At 44.1% G+C, this 17748-nt stretch overlaps 1 protein-coding gene and 1 pseudogene across 1 annotated transcript in view; both read left to right on the top strand.

The window, feature by feature from the left end:
* Positions 1-1141: 1141 nt before the first annotated feature.
* Positions 1142-17748, top strand: part of LOC149460171 (synaptotagmin-15-like) — a 111574-nt gene continuing 94967 nt past the window's right edge. The window contains exon 1 of the mRNA XM_089680042.1: positions 1142-1334. Coding sequence (XP_089536168.1) covers positions 1328-1334 — 7 coding nt within the window. The 5' untranslated portion in view covers positions 1142-1327. The remainder of the gene's footprint in view (positions 1335-17748) is intronic.
* LOC149460172 (U2 spliceosomal RNA) lies at positions 8285-8372 on the top strand (annotated as a pseudogene).

Genomic DNA, 17748 nt, shown 5'->3' with positions numbered 1-17748 from the left:
CCCCACCAGCGCTCCTGGCTCTTCCCTCCCCATAGCTCTTGAGTCGACTCCTTGGACTTGCCTAACAAATTAAAGCTGAACTCCAGCTAACACTTATTAAAGAGAAGCTAATTTGGCTCTACTTCTCCTGTAGGTGACAGGAGTTCAGTTCATTCTGTATTCCTTTGACTCTTTTTAAGCTAACAGAGGGCTAGAGCCTGCTGTCGACTGATGTCACTCAGCCATCCAGGCACTGAAACGATCCTGACCATATGATCGGGATACACCCAGAAGCCTGGACCGCCACCTGGCTCAGACTCTCAGTGATGTGCTGAAAGCCTGAGCCAGCCGTTCCCTGCCCCCTTCACTGCCCAGAGCTCCAGTGAGCACTGGGGGGACAGAACAGAGAGCCAGAGAATGACAGTCACCAGATCTCTGCTTAGAGCAGAGAGGAAAACTGAATGATCAGCAGTGTTTGATCACTCAGTTCTCACTGCAGAGCTGGTGGGGGACAGACGCAGCACTGGATCGATGCAGCATCCACCTAGGTAAGCATCATTTTTTTTTCAAGTCCATACTTCTCTTTTAAGCAGATACCAGCAGTGTTTTTCTTTTGGGATAAAGGATTTACATACTAACTGCTACCTTGTCTAAACAGACTCAGTGTCCCGATCACTTGATAAAAATAAAGGAAAAAAGCCTAAAAAAGAAAACATAATAACTATAATATTTTTTGTTTTGGGGTTTAATACTACTTTAACTGAAGACGGATTATAAAGTGATGTCAACTGATGTAGAAGGATTCAGTTTTCATGCGTTTTTATCTATCAGTTTTCATGATGGAACTGATGTCGCTGGTGTGAGAGTAGGACCCCATGATGGTCACAGCATGAGTATAAGCTCAGGAAAATAAGATGGTGTCACTCTCCACCAGCATTCACCAAAATCAGAAATACTTTTGGATGGACTGACCCTTTAAAGTTGTTTTATGCAGTGTTCTGACACCCCAAACAAACAGATGTAAATCTGCACATGATGGAAGAACACAACTCCATATAACGTCTTCTAATAGGTGTTTTCTCTCCTCCCCTCTACTCATCTAGAGGAGAAGCCGGGCGTTCAATGCCTGTACAGTGAAAGGGGAGGACTCAGGAGTGTGCTTGTGTGACAGACCTGGGTGCTGACAATGACAGCACTGTGCCTGCAGAGCTGACTCTTCACTGAGGATTAGAGGTCTCTGCCAGAATCAGATCCACATGGACTGAGAATAGAGGGAGACAAGGAGGAGGACAGCCCACTATACAGACCCCAGCCAGCTTCTCTCTCCTGTCCAGGAGGACAGGCAACAATGTCTGGTAAGCTGGGACAGGTTTCATGTTGTCACAGAGGGAGATCTTGGCTTGCACTTCTACAAAGGACGTATCTGTCTGCGCATACAAGAACATATTTGTAATGACAACAAGTCTGATTTACAAAATGTGGAGCAGAGCAGAGCATGTTACCAGTCTAACCTCTTGTATAATTTGAGAGTTCAAAGCTAATTGGTCACAAGGACGACTGCTCTAGTTTTCTTATTTTGTAAATCTGTATTTCTGGGAAAAGAAGTTGGAAGTACTTTCATTTCTTGAAGTTGATGTTCAGATAACAGATTGTGTTGTGCTAACTAGGCGTACAAAGGTTGGACAGAATTATTTCTGGCTGGCACTCCAGTCCGGTGTTAGAATGCAATCTTATAGGCTTTCATGCTTTGAAATGTTCCAACCTGTCAGAAATCTTCGGAGACAGATGCTGATCCTATACTGGGATCATTTGTGCCATACCACTAATCAGAGATGATTGCCCTTTCACAACAGTATTTTTAATACAATGCCTAATTGGCAGCTGGCTCATGCAGTGTTTCTCAACTCCAGTCCTCATGGACCCCCAACAGGTCATGTTTTCAGGATTTCCCTCAGATGAAACAGCTGTGGTAATTACGAAGGCAGTGAAACTGATCAAATCATCTGTGCAAAATAATGGAAATCCTGAAAACATGACCTGTTGGGGGTCCATGAGGATTGGAGTTGAGAAACACTGGTTTAGAGGAATGAGGCACAAATATTAAGGGAAAGTAAAAAGCCTCCCTTTCATTGGGGCTGCCCTTGCATTGGAAGGATTAAATGCTCGGTTAGGTCCAAGGTAACAGGAAAAGCAGTTTTACTCACCCGATCCTCCTCTCCCGAAGGCTCATCTGTGTAAGGCTAGTCCCTAAAGTCTCATCTCCCCTACACCCTGGTGAGAACAGGTCCCCAGACAGCCTCAAGTCCAATGCATAGCCCATAGCCCTGGACGTGAGGTTGCAGAGAACCGTACAGAATTGGAGCAAAGGGGAGCACCTGGCTGCTACAGGAGTGGAGATCGGGTAATTTAGGTACCTGTTCACACTTGCAGTATGGGCATTAGCTCTTCTGAAAAGCAATCCACACTTATATCACTTTTCAGAAGCATTTGACAGGCTTTTTTAACCCTCTAAATGCCACACTATTACAGCACAGCCCCATTGACTTGAATGGGTCACATTTGGTCTGCAATAGTGGCCACTTAAGCAAAAGGGGGTATAGTTCCTGCTGCGGCTGCAAAGCATCACAGCATGTGTACACCCCCGTTAGCTGCTTTTGCAGCCTAAAACAGAGCTTCACGCTAAAGTGGGGGTATCCACTTTATGTCCTACTCTCTTTTTTTGGGGGGGGGGGGTGTAGAGCATGTACCTAGTTTTCTCAGGTACCCACTCCTAATTCCATTAGAAGTTCTCCGCACCTGCAACATTCTGGGACAAATCACATGTCTTAGGAGGCTGCAGGACCATTCACACATCGCAGCGTGACTCCTACATGCCCGGCAAGGGGTCACAGCCCTCTTTCCACACCAAACATGCTGGTGCTGGGGACCCAAAGACAGGTGAAGAACTGGCCTGGGTGAGGACACCACTGTATCCTTGGACAGGTAAGTGTCCTTTTATTAAACAGCTGCTACAGTATTTGTAGATGCTGACTTTTAATTTTTTTTAAACCTGACTGAAGAACTGCTTTAAGGGGAGGGCATAAAACGGGCTCAGCTGTGTTTTTACTGCCCCTCAACGGCAAGTGTAAACAAGCCCTTTAGACAGGTCCATGTGGACTCTTCTCCCCTATACCCTAGTGGTCATAGGTCCCCTGACAGCCTCATGTCTAAAACAGAACCCATAGCACCGAATTGGATGTGAAAAAAATGGGGAACAGTCCATTGTTGGAGTGTAGGGTAGCACCAGCTGCTGATGGAGTGGAGGACCAGGTAAGTAAAACTGCTTTTTCTGTCCCCTAGGCTTCAACACTCATTTAACCCTTGCAGTGCATGTAAGTGGTATGTGTTTTCTTATGACAGACAAGGAAATATATTGAGTTTCTGTGAAAAGTTCCTTTTTGTACATGCCTTCTTACTAGAGAGAACAATAAAATGCCAGTGCTGGAACTTAGGAGTTTCCTTCTGCAATTGTTTGCATGTCAGCAGCATTTGTCAGAGATGGCTTGCATAACAGGTTTCCGACAGACATTGCCGATCAAATAACCACAACCGCACAGCACTACACACATGGAGGATTCGGGAGGGTTTACTGCAGACATAGTATTTAGGTAATACACATTGGAATGCATTCTTTTGTCACAAAACTTCAATTAGAAAGGAAGTAACACCCTGCCTTTCATAATATAACCTGTGAAAATAGCAGTGTAGGAAACATGCAAATGAACCATCCAGTTGTTCTGTTACATCAGGGGTCTCTAAACATAGGGCCAGTTTACTGTCCATCAGACTTTCGGGGGGCTGGACTGTGGCCATTGGGAGTAGAAATTGTCCCGGCATCAGTGGGAGTAAACAATGCATCTTTGGTATTAGGGGGAGGAATAGTGCCCAATTGTTGGTGTCAAAGGGAGGAATAGTGCCCCATCATTGGTGTAAGTGGGAGGAATAGTGTCCTATCGTTAGTGTCGGTGGCAGGAATACTGCCCCATCATTGGTGCCAGTGTGAGGAATAGTGTCCTGTTTGTGTCAGTGGGAGGAATAGTGTCCCATCATTGGTGCCAGTGTGAGTAATAGGTGTCCTATTGTTTGTGTCATTGGGCAAAATAGCGCCCTATCGATGGTGTCGGTGGCAGGAATAGTGCCCCATCATTGGTGTCAGTGGGATGAATAGTGTCCTATTGTTGGTGTCAGTGGAAGAAAAATGGTGCCCCATCATTGGTGTCAGTGGGAAAAACAGTGCGCCATCTTTGGTGTCAGTGGGAGGAATAGTGCACCATCACTGGTGTCAGTTTGATTAACAATGCCTCATTATTGATGTCAGTAGCAGTAATTATGCCCCATTGTTGGTAGGAGAAAGGAATAGTGTCTTGTATCAGTGGGAGGAAAAGTGCCTCCGGGGCCAGATAAAGGCAAGCAAAGGGCCACATCCAGCCCCCGGGCCACAGTTTGGAGACCACTGTACTAGCTTAACTGCAGCTGTTCTACTCATTTTCTGTTTTACTAAATTTTGAAGGTTGTACATTTTTAGATTGTAAGCTCTAACAAGCAGTGCCCTCTGATTCCTCCTGTATTCAATTATATTGCAACTGTACTGTTTGCCATCACATTGTAAAGTGCTGTGCAAACTGTTGGCGCTATATAAATCCTGTATTATAATATTAATAATCATAAATACAGCGGGCAAGCAGCTAAATCCATAGATGACATACATATAAGCAAAGTGTTATACCTGCCAAACGCTTTATATTTCTGTACATCCTGTCTTGAGATATATACAGCTCTGCTATATAACACAGCCCTGTCTAGGGTTCTGCTTCTAAACGCAAACGCTCATAAACGCGCATAAACGCGTTATGCAAACACGGCTAAACAGACTTTTTAACCTACGTTTTCCAGCAGTTTCCATCGTTCAGAAGTGTCCTGTGTACATGGGGCCTAAATCGCGCAGATATGAATGTTACTCATTGGGAAACATGGGGTGCGACTTGTTATGTGCCTCTGGACCACAAAGTTGCATGACAAGTCGCACAAGCGTGAATGGACTCTAACTGCAACCATTCTACTAATGTTGGCTACATCCTACAATGCTAAATAAAGAAGGGTGTAAAGCTAAACTGCAGGCAAACAGCTACATTCACTGAAGACATACATATAAGGAACTGTTTTACCTGCACAAAGATTGATATTTTTGCACATCCTGTCTTGAAATTTATACATCTCTGCTACATAGAACAGCCTTGTCTAGCAGGGTAGCAGGCCTGTTTTTTTTCTCTGATGCAGTTGAAGCAATATTAATCCACCCACCTCCTCCCCAACAAAATATTATATTGAAGTTTCCCAATATTTACATGTAGTGGCTGTATTAATGTTCTTTTTTCCCTTTATTTTTACCAGTTGATCCTGCCAGTAAGTCTGTTTTTTTTTAACTTCCTTTAACAATAAAAGCAGTCGAGTACAACGGCAGATAGGGTATTAAAGATAATAGTCGGGGGTAGAGCTATTTATCTTTAAATTCACAAATTAAACTCCAGCTATCACTTTTTAAGTTGTTACAGCAACTATTTTTCTTTTTGGGATAAAGGTTTTACATAAATGAATAAAAACTGATCCTTGGAAGACCCCCTGTGAGCATTAAATGGTTTGTCTTAAAGCAGAAGTGTGGGCTAAACCTAACTATGCTTCCATCGGCTCCCACCCTCCTTCTCAGTCCTATAGTAACTGCCCTGTAAAAGAAAGATGCTCATACTTACCTGTGGGCGGGGCCAACGTACCTGATGCACATGGGCCTTTTGCTCTCTTTGCTGTGTACAGGTGCCTCCCGGTCTCGCGATACATACACCTGCTCAGTGTCCCGTTCCACCAGTCCAGCTAGACTCTGCCACCCAGGGGCGGACTGACAACTCATAGGGCCCCCGGGCAATAGGGGATCATGGGGCCCCTGTGTCCTTGCCCAAACTCAAAAAAGCCTATGAAAAAGGTACCAGGGGCATCTCATGGGGACCCCTACTGACCCCGGGCCCTCGGGCAGTGCCCGAGTTTCCAAATGGTCAGTCCGCCCCTGCTGCCACCCATCTCCCAGTTACAGAGTGGGTCCTGCTGGGAGCCAGCATGGACCCCATGCACACACATAATTAAATCTTTCATATCATAAGGCTAGGTCTCTAGGGTCTCCAATGTGGCACTACTTGACAGGTAGGAAGTGAACCACTCCCCTCACTATACATGAGACCTTTAAGTAAGCTCAGACCCGGCATGGACAAAGTTTCAATGATTGAGAAACACAAGATAACAGTTCAACAATAAGTGCAGTCTTTTCCTAATGTAGCACCCTCCTAGTCAGCCAGGGGGAGCTATACTCCAATTGTTAGCAAGGGGGCTAAGTAGCAGCCTGGGTCTGATAGCTGGCAGGGGTCAAATTATGGTCAGAGCTGAGAGGCTCTGCAGACCAGCCCTCTGGAATTTCACCCTGCTTTAGAACTTTGGAGAAAGGTCTAGAAGCAGTGGGCAGATCTGCAATTTTGAGGGATACTGGCCAATCCACAACAGGAGGCTTGGCAAGGGGCCAGGACAACCCTTAAAAGTGACAGAGCCTGCTCAGCAACAGGAGAATTAGGGTAGAAAATAGAAAGCATGTAAGGCTGAGGAGCAGGAGCCTGGGAAGGGGCACATATGTGAGAGGGACACACCTACAGGTAGAAGGACCTGGGAAGGCTGAAAGCTTAGGACTTCACCGGCCCCCTGAGAGAGGACCACCAGCTAGAAGCCCTGGTAACAGCCATCAACCCAACAGCAACACAGGAGAAGTACTAAGTGAGTAGGCCTGCACCCTCTGGGTCAGATAGGAGAAGGAGGCACTAGTGGGAAGCTGGATTAGCCTGCTACACAGGACTGTTTCACTATACATGTGGCCAACACCGGATCCCCTGCCCAGGGATTTCTCCAGATAGCTGGGTAAAGAAAAGAATTTATCTAGGGTGATACTACAGGAGAGGCTGTCTAGCTCTCCAGAAGAGACTGATTGCTGTAAGCACTGAACATAGTTCAGTAAGTTGTTCTCAATTTCTCAAGTCCACTGGGCATCCTGTACACCCCTTACACTATCCCCCTTCATAAAACATCAAAACAAGCTCAAAGACTGGTTACTGACTCCTGAAAGCAAGTTGGTGTGGAAATGCGTGTTGCCTGGCTGTGCAGGACTATAGGGGGACCCAGGACTACTGCAACTTCGAAAGGGGTAGTGCTACACTAACATCCCTAATCTAACTACAGGCATGTGTCTGCCCCCATCATACCGGCTTAGGAAATAGTTCATTGATGATATCTTCTGGGAGGACTGCAAGTCCCAGCAATCCCCTTATATGTCGAAGGCTCCAGGACACAGGGTTGTAGCAGCTTGCTGGAGACAGCAACAGGAGGACCATCTTGCTGGCTGTCTGTCTTCCCTCTACATGTGGCTGGGCAAACCACTTCCCACAGCAGCATTGCGTTTTTGCCACAGTTTCCATCCATTTCAATGGAGAGGTGTGTTTTTTTTACCACACCAAACATGACTTTTAAAAACAGAACTGAAATGCAACAGATCAGTGTGACGAATTCCATAGGATTTAAGGGGATGCATTTTTCTTTCGCTTTTTTAAAGTGAAAAATGTATTAACCAGTTGCAGTCCATTCTGTAGCAGCTTTACTGCAACAGGACTCACAGGAATCATATATATATTTATTTAATGCTTTTCCAGGTAGGGGATGCACGTGTGCATGCATGCCCGCCTACCTGCACTGTCATTTGCTCCTGTACATGTCAATCATCGGATCCCAGCCAGCAATTCATGGCCAGGACTCGGCGATCAGTGAAGCAACTGACAGGAGAGAGATCTGTGAATGTAAACAACACAGATCTCTCTTCTGTCAGTGGGAAAGTGCTGTTTTTTATCTCCCTGATTTGCAAAAACCAGCACATCCCCTAGTAAAACACCACACAGTAAAAACACTCCCTGGCACACAGTTATCTCTTTGATCGCCCCAGATGTTAACCCCTTCCTGCCCAGTGTCATTAGTACAGTGACAGTGCCTTTTATTAATGCTGATCACTGTATTAGTGTCACTGGAGATGTCAGTGGTAGTTAGTTCCCACCCAGTGTCAGTTAGTGTCAGATTACCCACCGTACTATTACAGACCCACTATAAGTCGCTGATCACCTCCATTACTAGTATAAAAAAAAATTCCTGTATCTATACCATTGTTTGTAATTTTCATGGAAACCAATTAATATACACTTCTCGGCCTTTTGGCTAAGATCAAGTGTAGTATCTGTTTTTATCAGTTCTCTGGGAAAGAACCTTAGCTCCCTTCACCAATTGGGGAGTCAGTTTGTAATCCCTGGTGTAATTAGGTGGGAATGGTGAGAGTCTTTTCGTCCTGGGTTGATTCTGGCCTGGTGCACCAGGCTTGTCCCCGGTTGTAGGCAAGGCTCTCCCTAAGCTAAGTTCAGATGTCTTTCTGGTAGGGATAGAGCTGCACTGGTCGGGCTAAGAATTATATAAATTTAATTTGTGTACAGTGTTGTATGACCGCGCAATTGTCAGTAAAAATAGTGCAGCACTGCATAGCAAAAAATACCCTGATTGTGAAGGGGGGGTAAATCTTCTGAAGGGCAAGTGGTTAAAAACTGGCCAATGTGAAAGGGCCCATAGACTTACTATGAAGCATCCATTGTTGGCTGTCCCCCCTTTCCCTTGAAGAAGGCTGCTGGGAGCTGATCACATGACCAGACCGGAGCACCCTGAGACTAGGTAAGTATAAGCATCTTCCTTCTACAGAGTAGTTAGTAAAGGTGTTAGAAGGAGGATGAGAGCCAATGTAAGCTTAGTTTTAGCCAAGACTTCTACTATAAGACAAACCATTTAACACTCACAGGGGGTCTTAAAATTATCAGCTTTTATTTATGTAAAACCTTTTTCCCAAAAGGAAGAAAAAATGCTCTAACTGCTGAAAAAGCATCAGCTGGAGCTCAACTTTAATTTGTTAGTCAAGTCCAATTAAATCTGCGGGTCCACTACCACCCTCCCTCTAGACCAGGGGTCTCCAAACTTTCTAAACATAGGGCCAGTTTACTGTCCATCAGACTTTCGAGGGGCTGGACTGTGGCCATTGGGAGTAGAAATTGTCCCGGCATCAGAAGGAGTAAACAACATATCTTTGGTACTAAGCGGAAGAATAGCACCCCTTCATTGGTGTAAGTGGGAGAAGAGTGCCCAATTGTTGGCGTCAGCTGGAGGAATAGTGCCCAGTTGTGTCAGTGTGATGAATAGTGTCCTATTGCTGGTGTTGTTAGGGGGAAATAGTGCCCCATTGTTGGTGTCATTGGGATGAATAGTGTTCTATTGTTGGTGTCAGTGGGGAGAAATTGTGCCCCATCAATGGTGTCAATGTAAGGAATAGTGTCCCATCATTGGTGTCAGTGGGAGGAAGAGTGCCCCATCGTTAGTGTCAGTTTGAGGAATAGCATCTTATTGTTGGTGTCATTGGGGGGAAATAGTGCCCCATCGTTGGTGTTGGTGGCGGGAATAGTGCCCCATCATTGGTGTTAGTGGGAGGAATAGTGTTCTATTGTTGGTATCAGTGGGGGAAAATGGTGCCCCATCGTTGGTGTCATTGGGAAGAATAGTGCACCACCATTGGTGTCAGTGGGAGGAATAGTGCACCATCATTGGTGTCAATGGGATAAATATTGCCTCATTGTTAGTATAATCAACCATTTATTTATTAGTTGATTATGCTAGTCATGACAGGATGTGGCACATAGGAGCCCACTATATACCCCCACAGCTGTCACTCTGTATTGGGTATCTCTTTACATCTATATAATTGCCTCATTGTTGATGTCAGTAGCAGTAATTATGTCCCATTGTTGGTGGGAGGAAAGGAATACTATCTTGTATCAGTGGGAGAAAAAGTTCCCCCAGGACTGAATAAAGGAAAGCAAAGGGACAAATCCTGCCCCTGGGCCGCAGTTTAGAGAGCAGCATTGTCAGTCTAGAGCAGTGATCTCCAAAGGTGTATCTGTTTCCCAAGTAAAGCCACAGCAAGACAGAAGTATGTTAGTGGTTGGATCCCCAGATAAAAATAGAGTAAAAAAGCGAAAAACAAAACTAATAAAGCCACCACATCTAGATTAGTAAATTGCGATATATTACATTTTTATTTTTTTGGTTCAATACCACTTTACATAATACTTGCAGGTAGCTTTCTCCAGTGTGATCGGACAGTGAAAGAAGAAAGAGACTAATAAGCTTTTCTCTGTCACTGTGCTCTCTGCTCTATACTGTACTTATTGTTAGCACTGCAGTACACCTGACTGGCTCCATGTGCTGCTTCTCCCTCTCTAATAGTCTGATCTCTGCTGTATAAGGATTTCAAGAGTCTGATGCAAAGTCAGATTCGGGTACTTACAGTGTTTTCATTTGTAGTGCAACCCTGCCAAGAGCTGCTGGTTATGTCAGGCCCTCTTTTCTTACCATGACCTTGCCTCAGCATCACTGTCACCTCCGGTATAACATTAGTAAAGATAAATTAGTCATTTTTGTTAATACCCTAGTCAAGTAATTATCAGGTAAACAATGTATAGTAGTTGAAAATTTAGCAGAACAAACAATACACTGAGTATTCACCTTTAAACACTACAGCAAATCTCAAACTAAGCCAGCATAAAAACTGCTGCTCTCCTTACTGTGTGAGCCAAAAGAAAGGCAACCAAAACAAGTACCAACACAGCTAGGGGCAGGGGCGGACTGACCATTTGGAAACTCGGGCACTGCCCGAGGGCCCGGGGTCAGTAGGGGGCCCCATGAGATGCCCCTGGTACCTTTTTCATAGGCTTTTTTGAGTTTGGGCAAGGACACAGGGGCCCCATGACCCCCTATTGCCCGGGGGCCCCATGAGTTGTCAGTCCGCCCCTGGCTAGGGGGTTAAGTTGCCAATACGCTCTGGAAATGTGAGAGCTAGGCATCTATAAAAGAAGGTTGGCGATGTACTGAGAACTGCTTAACAGCAGGTGAACTATGTACAGTCTGTTAACTGTGCCGGCTGCGTTGGGGCCCTTGAAGATACTTGACCAATTATTGTTATTTAGTGAAAAAGTCCTAAGAAACAATAAGCTCTTTAGCACACCGATGTGGGAGAAGCTAGGAAAAAGTTGTGGTTCTGTGGTCTACATACACTCACTGGCCACTTTGTACACTTGTTCAATTGCTTGGTAACACAAATTGCTAATCAGGCAATCGCACGGCAGCAACTCAATGCATTTAGGCATGTAAATGTGGTAAATATGACTTGCTGAATTTCAAACTGAGCATCAGAGTGGAGAAGAAAGGGGATTAAGGTGACTTTGAATGTGGCATGGTTGTTGGTGCCAGACAGGCTGGTCTAAGTATTACAAAAACTACTGAAGATTTCCTGGGATTTTCACACACAACCATCTCTAGCATCTACAGAGTATGGTAAATAAAGAGAAAATATCCAGTGAGTGGTAGTTGTGTGGATGAAAATGCCTTGTTGATGTCAGAAGAGAATGGGCAGACTGGTTGCTGCGACATTCAGATGGTAGGGTCATAATTTGGCATAAACAACATGAAAGCATGCATCCATCCTGCCTTGTATCAACAGTTCTGGCTGGTGGTGTAATGGTGTGGAGGATATTTTCTTGGCACTAGCAAGGTGTACCTAATAAGGTAGCCGGTGAGTGTAAATGGACAGTTGAAAAGTAACAGTACTTGCAGAGAGTAATAAATCCTCCCAATGGGTATGCACAAAGTCAGCAAAGAGGTCACTAATGGATCAATGACTCACTCACCAGCTCAAGTTGTAGCAGGCTTCTTCCGATGGAGGGGCCACCTTTAAGATGGTGCTAATCCCAGGTGGCTTTGTGTAGTGATCGGATGAAAGATGAATCATGTGGCGAAACAGCAATAGCAGCAGCTAGTCTGAGTTCTATGCTCCGGATCCCCGATGGCACGAATGACAGGCCTCAGTGTCGGACTAGACCACAGCGGCCAGCTTGCACACTCCCTTTGGTTCGGCCTCCAAAGTCCTTTCACTCTCTGACAGGTCCTTCCCTTCCACACACACTGGTGGCAATCTCCCAACATACCCCAGCTCTTTCCTGGGCTTTTCTATTTAAATGGCTCCTCCTTCCTCCAGGCACAATGGATCATGTAGTCTCCTTGCCTACAAAAGTAATTGCACCACTCATAGTCTCAAGTTCTCATCTCAGCTCAAAGTCCATAGAAGCTCCTTCTTTGAAAAAAAAAAAGAAACCGCATTCAGGAATATCAACCACTTAAGCTCCGGAAAGGTTCTATCCCTTTCATGACCAGGCCATTTTTTTTGCAATACTGCACTGTGCTATTTTAACTGACAAGTGAGCGGTCATGCGACATAGAGCTTTTCTTTGTTGGTATTTGATCACCATTGGGTTTTTACTTCTTAATTATATAAATGAAAAAGAGGTACATTTAAAAATATATATATTTTTTACTTTCTGCTATAAAACATATTTAATAAAAAAAACTAATTTCTTCACAAATGTAGACCAAAATGTATTCTGCTACATGTATTTGGTAAAAACAAATTCCAATGTGTATATTGATTGGTTTGTTATAGTGTCTACAAATTATCGGCTATAACCTGGAATTTTTATTTTTTTTATACTAGATCAGCGACTTTTAGTGGGATTGTAATAGTGCAGTGGGCAGTCTGACACTAACTGATGCTCTGTGGACACTGACTAACTGACATTGACATCACCATTAACGAATACAGTAATCAGTGCCAAAAATATGCACTGTCATATTAATGACACTGGCTGGGAAGGGATTGACTGTGTGCCTAGCAAGTTAATGTGTTGATTGTGTTGTGCTTTTACTAAGGGATGTACCATCTTTTATTCCCTGCTTTGAAGGGAAACAAAAAACGGCACATCGCCACAGTAGAGAGCTCTGTGTTTACCAATGCAGATCTCTCTCCTGTCCTCTCCTGTCACTTGCTCTGGTGATTGGCATGTGTTGGAGTCAGTGACGGCACAGCTGAGTCAGTGACGGCACAGCTGAGTCAGTGACGGCACAGCTGAGTCAGTGGGCGCGCATGTGCGCCACATACTCGAAAATGCAGATTCACCTGTATAAAGTGATTCTGCACAGCCAGCCCGCACTGTAGCAGTAAAACTACAGTGCTCAGTTAAATAAGTGGTTAATACATTATAGAATTTGCTTAGTCCAGTAACAGCAATTCTGGTTAAATATTTAAAACTATATATTTAATATTATAATAATGAACATAGAGTCACATTGCTGTGTGTCTTCTATATCTGCCTGGAGCCCAATTTCTGCCAAAACATTTTTGATAAAAGTGTTAGAATCGCTAACAGTTCTTTATCACTCTATATGTCCCCACTGAGGGAGATTTCCCCTGACGTCCTGTCCCACTAAGTAGCTGTCAGAGGAACAGAAAGTTTTGGGAATTTTGTCTCATGTGTACAGAGATTTGGAAAAGGTTGAAAACTCTAAAGTGTTTAATTTTTGCTTGTGCCTTTCTGCCCCGCGGTGACCCTGTTTCCTTCCATACTTGTCCTGGTGTTACATGGGTGAGGACTGATATATGAAAAAGTTATTTCTATGATTACACTGCCTGTAACACAATCTGTGAATGGGAGAATGAATCCTGTGACTAATCAGACTCCATAGATTCATAGATTGTGGAACGGGTCTTGTAATCATTGAAATAACTTCTCAATGTAGAATGTAGAAGAAGGCCGACATAATGCTAGATGTTCAGCAGCAGGAAAAGAACAGGACAGAGAACAGAGTGACAGAGAGATAAGCTCTTCAGTCTGCTGCTTCTCCTTTCACTGTCCAGTTCCCTGTAAGTATTACCTAATTGAAGCAGTGAGAGAAAAAAACACTTCTGTGTGGCAGAACTGTGTAAACCTCAGGAGTGGATAAACAGAACTGCAAATTCGTGGCAGGTAAAAATAGCTCCTATGTTTAACCACTTGACCTTTGGAAGGTTTTACCCCCCTCATGTGCAGGGCAATGTTTGCTACTCAGCACTTCGCTACTTTAACTGGCAATAGCTCAGTCATGCAACAATATACCCAAACAAAATTTATATCATATTTTTTACACAAATAGAGCTTTCTTTTGGTAGTATTTAATCACCACTGGGTTTTTATCCTTTGCTATATAATCATAAAAATACAAAAAACTTTGAAAAACAAACATGTTATTCTTAGTTTGTGTTATAACATTTTGCAAACAAATAATCTTTCAATTGAAATTTAGGCCAAAATGTATATTACTACATTTTTTTGATAAAAAAAATAACCCAAATCAGTGTATAATATTTAGTCTGTGTGAAAGTTTACAGAGTCTACAAACTACAGTATGTGTATATATATACTGTATATATATCTGAAAACTAATTATGATGTACCTGTTGCCTCTCATCTCATTTCTTGAGGCCCTAGAATGCCAGGACAGTACAAATATCCCTAAAATGACAACTTTTAGGAAAGTAGACACCTCAAAGTAGTAAGAGACATGGCGAGTTTTTTTAAGTTGTAATTTTTTTGTCACAATTTTTTTTACGTATTGTCACCAGTGCAATATACAGTTTCATATGACTGGTTTGGCAGTAATCAAGGATATTGACTGGTGATATGTAAAAAAAAAATTGTGACAAAAAATTTCAACTTCAAAAAATCAAGGATTCTGACAGGTGACAGTATGTTAAAAAATGTATTCAGATTTTTCTTTAAATTTTTACCCTTTTTTTTTTTTTTTCTTCTTACAATTTACACCATAGTGACACTGTACTATGGTGGCGGCGGTGGTGGCGGTGGTGGTGGTGGTTAGGGATTTTTTTTTTTTACACTGTGATTGCTTGTTACAATAATGACTGTACCAGAAATCGTTTCAACTGTCATGAATGGCTTTCATTCATGACTCATGGTTTATTAGTGTGATGCTGTGATTGGCTACACAGCTATCATATTGTGCCATATGATAGCTGTGGGCCAATCACAGCATCACACTAATATACCATGAGTCATGGTGATGACTGACCCAGCTACCATGTGATCAAAGGTTAACAATAACAGATCATAAAACAGTAGTAAAAAAGTGATGTCATGAATGGATTGCTTTCATGACTTTTGTTTGCTAGGTGACGTGATCGCACAGTGATCACGTCGTATCTGGGCCACTCTCAGCGACCTAATACTAAGCACCACAATCCACTGTGTCTGATGGACACAAGGTTTTCAGTGTGTGCCGCTATGCATTCCAGTGGGCACATGCAATGGGCATGAGCACCGTAATGTACTGGTGCGTCACAGAGCCTGGAGATGCCACCGACCAGCAGTAAATGTGCTACTGCTTGCTGGCAAGTGGTTAATGGTCATCTTTGTATTTAGCGGTTTCTCTGGAATTCAGCTTCATTTGGTTGAACTAACTGACTAGCATTGGTTTTACCCACTGAACCTCCAGCTAGAGTGCATGTGTATGCAGGGCTGCTGTTAGAAACCATGGGGCCCCATACATCCAACCTGAAAGCCCTCCCCCCCAAAAAAACTGAAGTTTACTGTGCTTCAGTTATGAATAAACACAGTGAGTGATCGATACTGATCACTCATTGTGTTCATTCAGGAAAGCAAGGGGCTGGTAAATGTGACATTTTTACCGGACCCTTCCCCTACTATCCATCCTAAAGAATCCTATTGTGTGCTTGCAGCTGTCGGTGGAAAGAAGTGGGAATCCGGCTGCAGTGTGGGGACGGGGCACACAGGGGGGCCTGGACAGCAGAGGGAAACATATGGTGCACAGGGAGGGTGATGGGCTCAGAAGAGGAAATTACTGGAACCGATCCCCTGTATGGTTCTCTCTGCAGCAGCTGAAGACCAGCAGGAGGGGGGCTAGAATAAGCTGGCTTTCAGCTGCTGCAGAGAGCCATACAAGGGATTGGTTCCAGTAATTTCCCCCTGCTGTGCTGATCACCCTCCCTACCCACATCCGCTTCTCCCAGCTGCCTGGGCTCCATACAGGAGGACTGGTGGTACCCCCTTATCCAGCCTTATGTGGCCCTGTGTGTACATATTACTACTATTGCTGAACACCGTCGTAATTTTCTTTAGTAGATTTTAGATATGATTGAAGATAAAATTCTCGAAGATGTAGAGCTCATTTTGATAGTAGAAATAATGGTGTGGCATCAAAAGTTGGTAAGAAAGTGCTATTAACTCACAAACATCTCCTGCCTTCAACAGCTGTCAAAGCATCACCAGACATCTCTAGGATGAATAATACATTGGAGAATGCCGGATTCATTGCTTTAGAAATATGCCCCAAACATTCACTGCAAACTTGTGCTTTAAATGACAGAAATCGATTCACTACCAGTAAATGTCTGCAGAAAGTCACATTCGCTGTGTTAGGAATATATCCTCTGTGTGTAACTACAAGTCCATACATCAACAGGCAGAATAGTCATTTGTTTGTGTCAGTGCTTGGCAAGTGGTGTTGGGGTGTGCTGGAGGGTCTATTGATACTGGCTTCTGGGGGATCTATTGTCACTGAGGGATCTATTGTTTCTGGGGGTCTATTGTCATTAGGAAGGCCTATTGTTGCTGGGAGAGATCTGTTGTTGAAGGAGGGGTCTATTGATACTGGCTGCTGGAGGGTTTATTGATGTTAGCTGCTGGAAGAGCTGTTGTTGCTGGGGGGTCATTTATTACTGGGGGGGGTCAATTGTTGCTGGGAGAGATCTACTGTCGTGGGAGGGGTCTATAGTTGCTGGCTGCTGGAGGGGTGACAGGGGCGGACTGACCATTTGGAAATTCAGGCACGGGCCGGGGGTCAGTAGGGGACCTCATGAGATGCCCCTGGTACCTTTTTCATAGGCTTTTTTGAGTTTGGGCAAGGACACAGGGGCCCCCTGATCCCCTTTTGCCTGGGGGCCCCATGAGTTGTTAGTCTGCCCCTGCTGGGCGGTCAATTGTTGCTGGGAGAGATCTACTGTTAAAGAAGGGGTATTTTGTTGCTGGAGGGTCTATCCATTGCTGCTTGAGGATCTATTGTTGGGGTGAATCTATATTTGCTAGGGGGAATTTTGTTGTGGGGTGTCTACTGTTGAAGGGGATGATTTACTGTTTGCTGGGGGATCTATTGTTGCAAGGGGTCTATGTTTCCCGGGGGTTCTATTGTTACCAACTGTAGGGGATCTATTTTACAGTCTTTCATTAAAAAAATCCATACAAATTACTTAGCACCACAACATGACATTTGGTTCTGTATTCTCTAAAAAGGGCAGTCCTGGGAGGTGGGAAGGGGTGGAACCAAGGGACGGTGCTGGGAGGTGGGTGGGGGAAACCAAGGGATGGTGCTCGGAGGTGGGTAGGGCGGGGAGACAAGGGGTGACTTGGAAGGAGGGAGTTCCTGCACCTATTCTCTGAGACAAAAAGCCCTGGATAGACCAAATATAATTATTGTCCAGAGAAAAAAGCCACGCCCGTTACTCCAAAGCTTTCCTCATATTGAAGAAAAAAATCCTTCTTCAGCCAGTCAAAGGCAATCAGATTAATTGCCTGGATGAGTCATTGCTAACTGACATCTGTCAGAATATGTATTTGCAATCTCTACAACAGAAACAAAAGAAGTTATTAATATAGCAAAGGAGCAGTACTG

The sequence above is a fragment of the Staurois parvus genome, unplaced genomic scaffold (assembly GCF_062004578.1).
Source record: "Staurois parvus isolate SC_StPar_1 unplaced genomic scaffold, SC_StPar_1.0 ptg000234l, whole genome shotgun sequence".
NCBI lineage: Eukaryota > Metazoa > Chordata > Amphibia > Anura > Ranidae > Staurois > Staurois parvus.
This window is presented reverse-complemented; position numbering and strand designations above follow the sequence as displayed.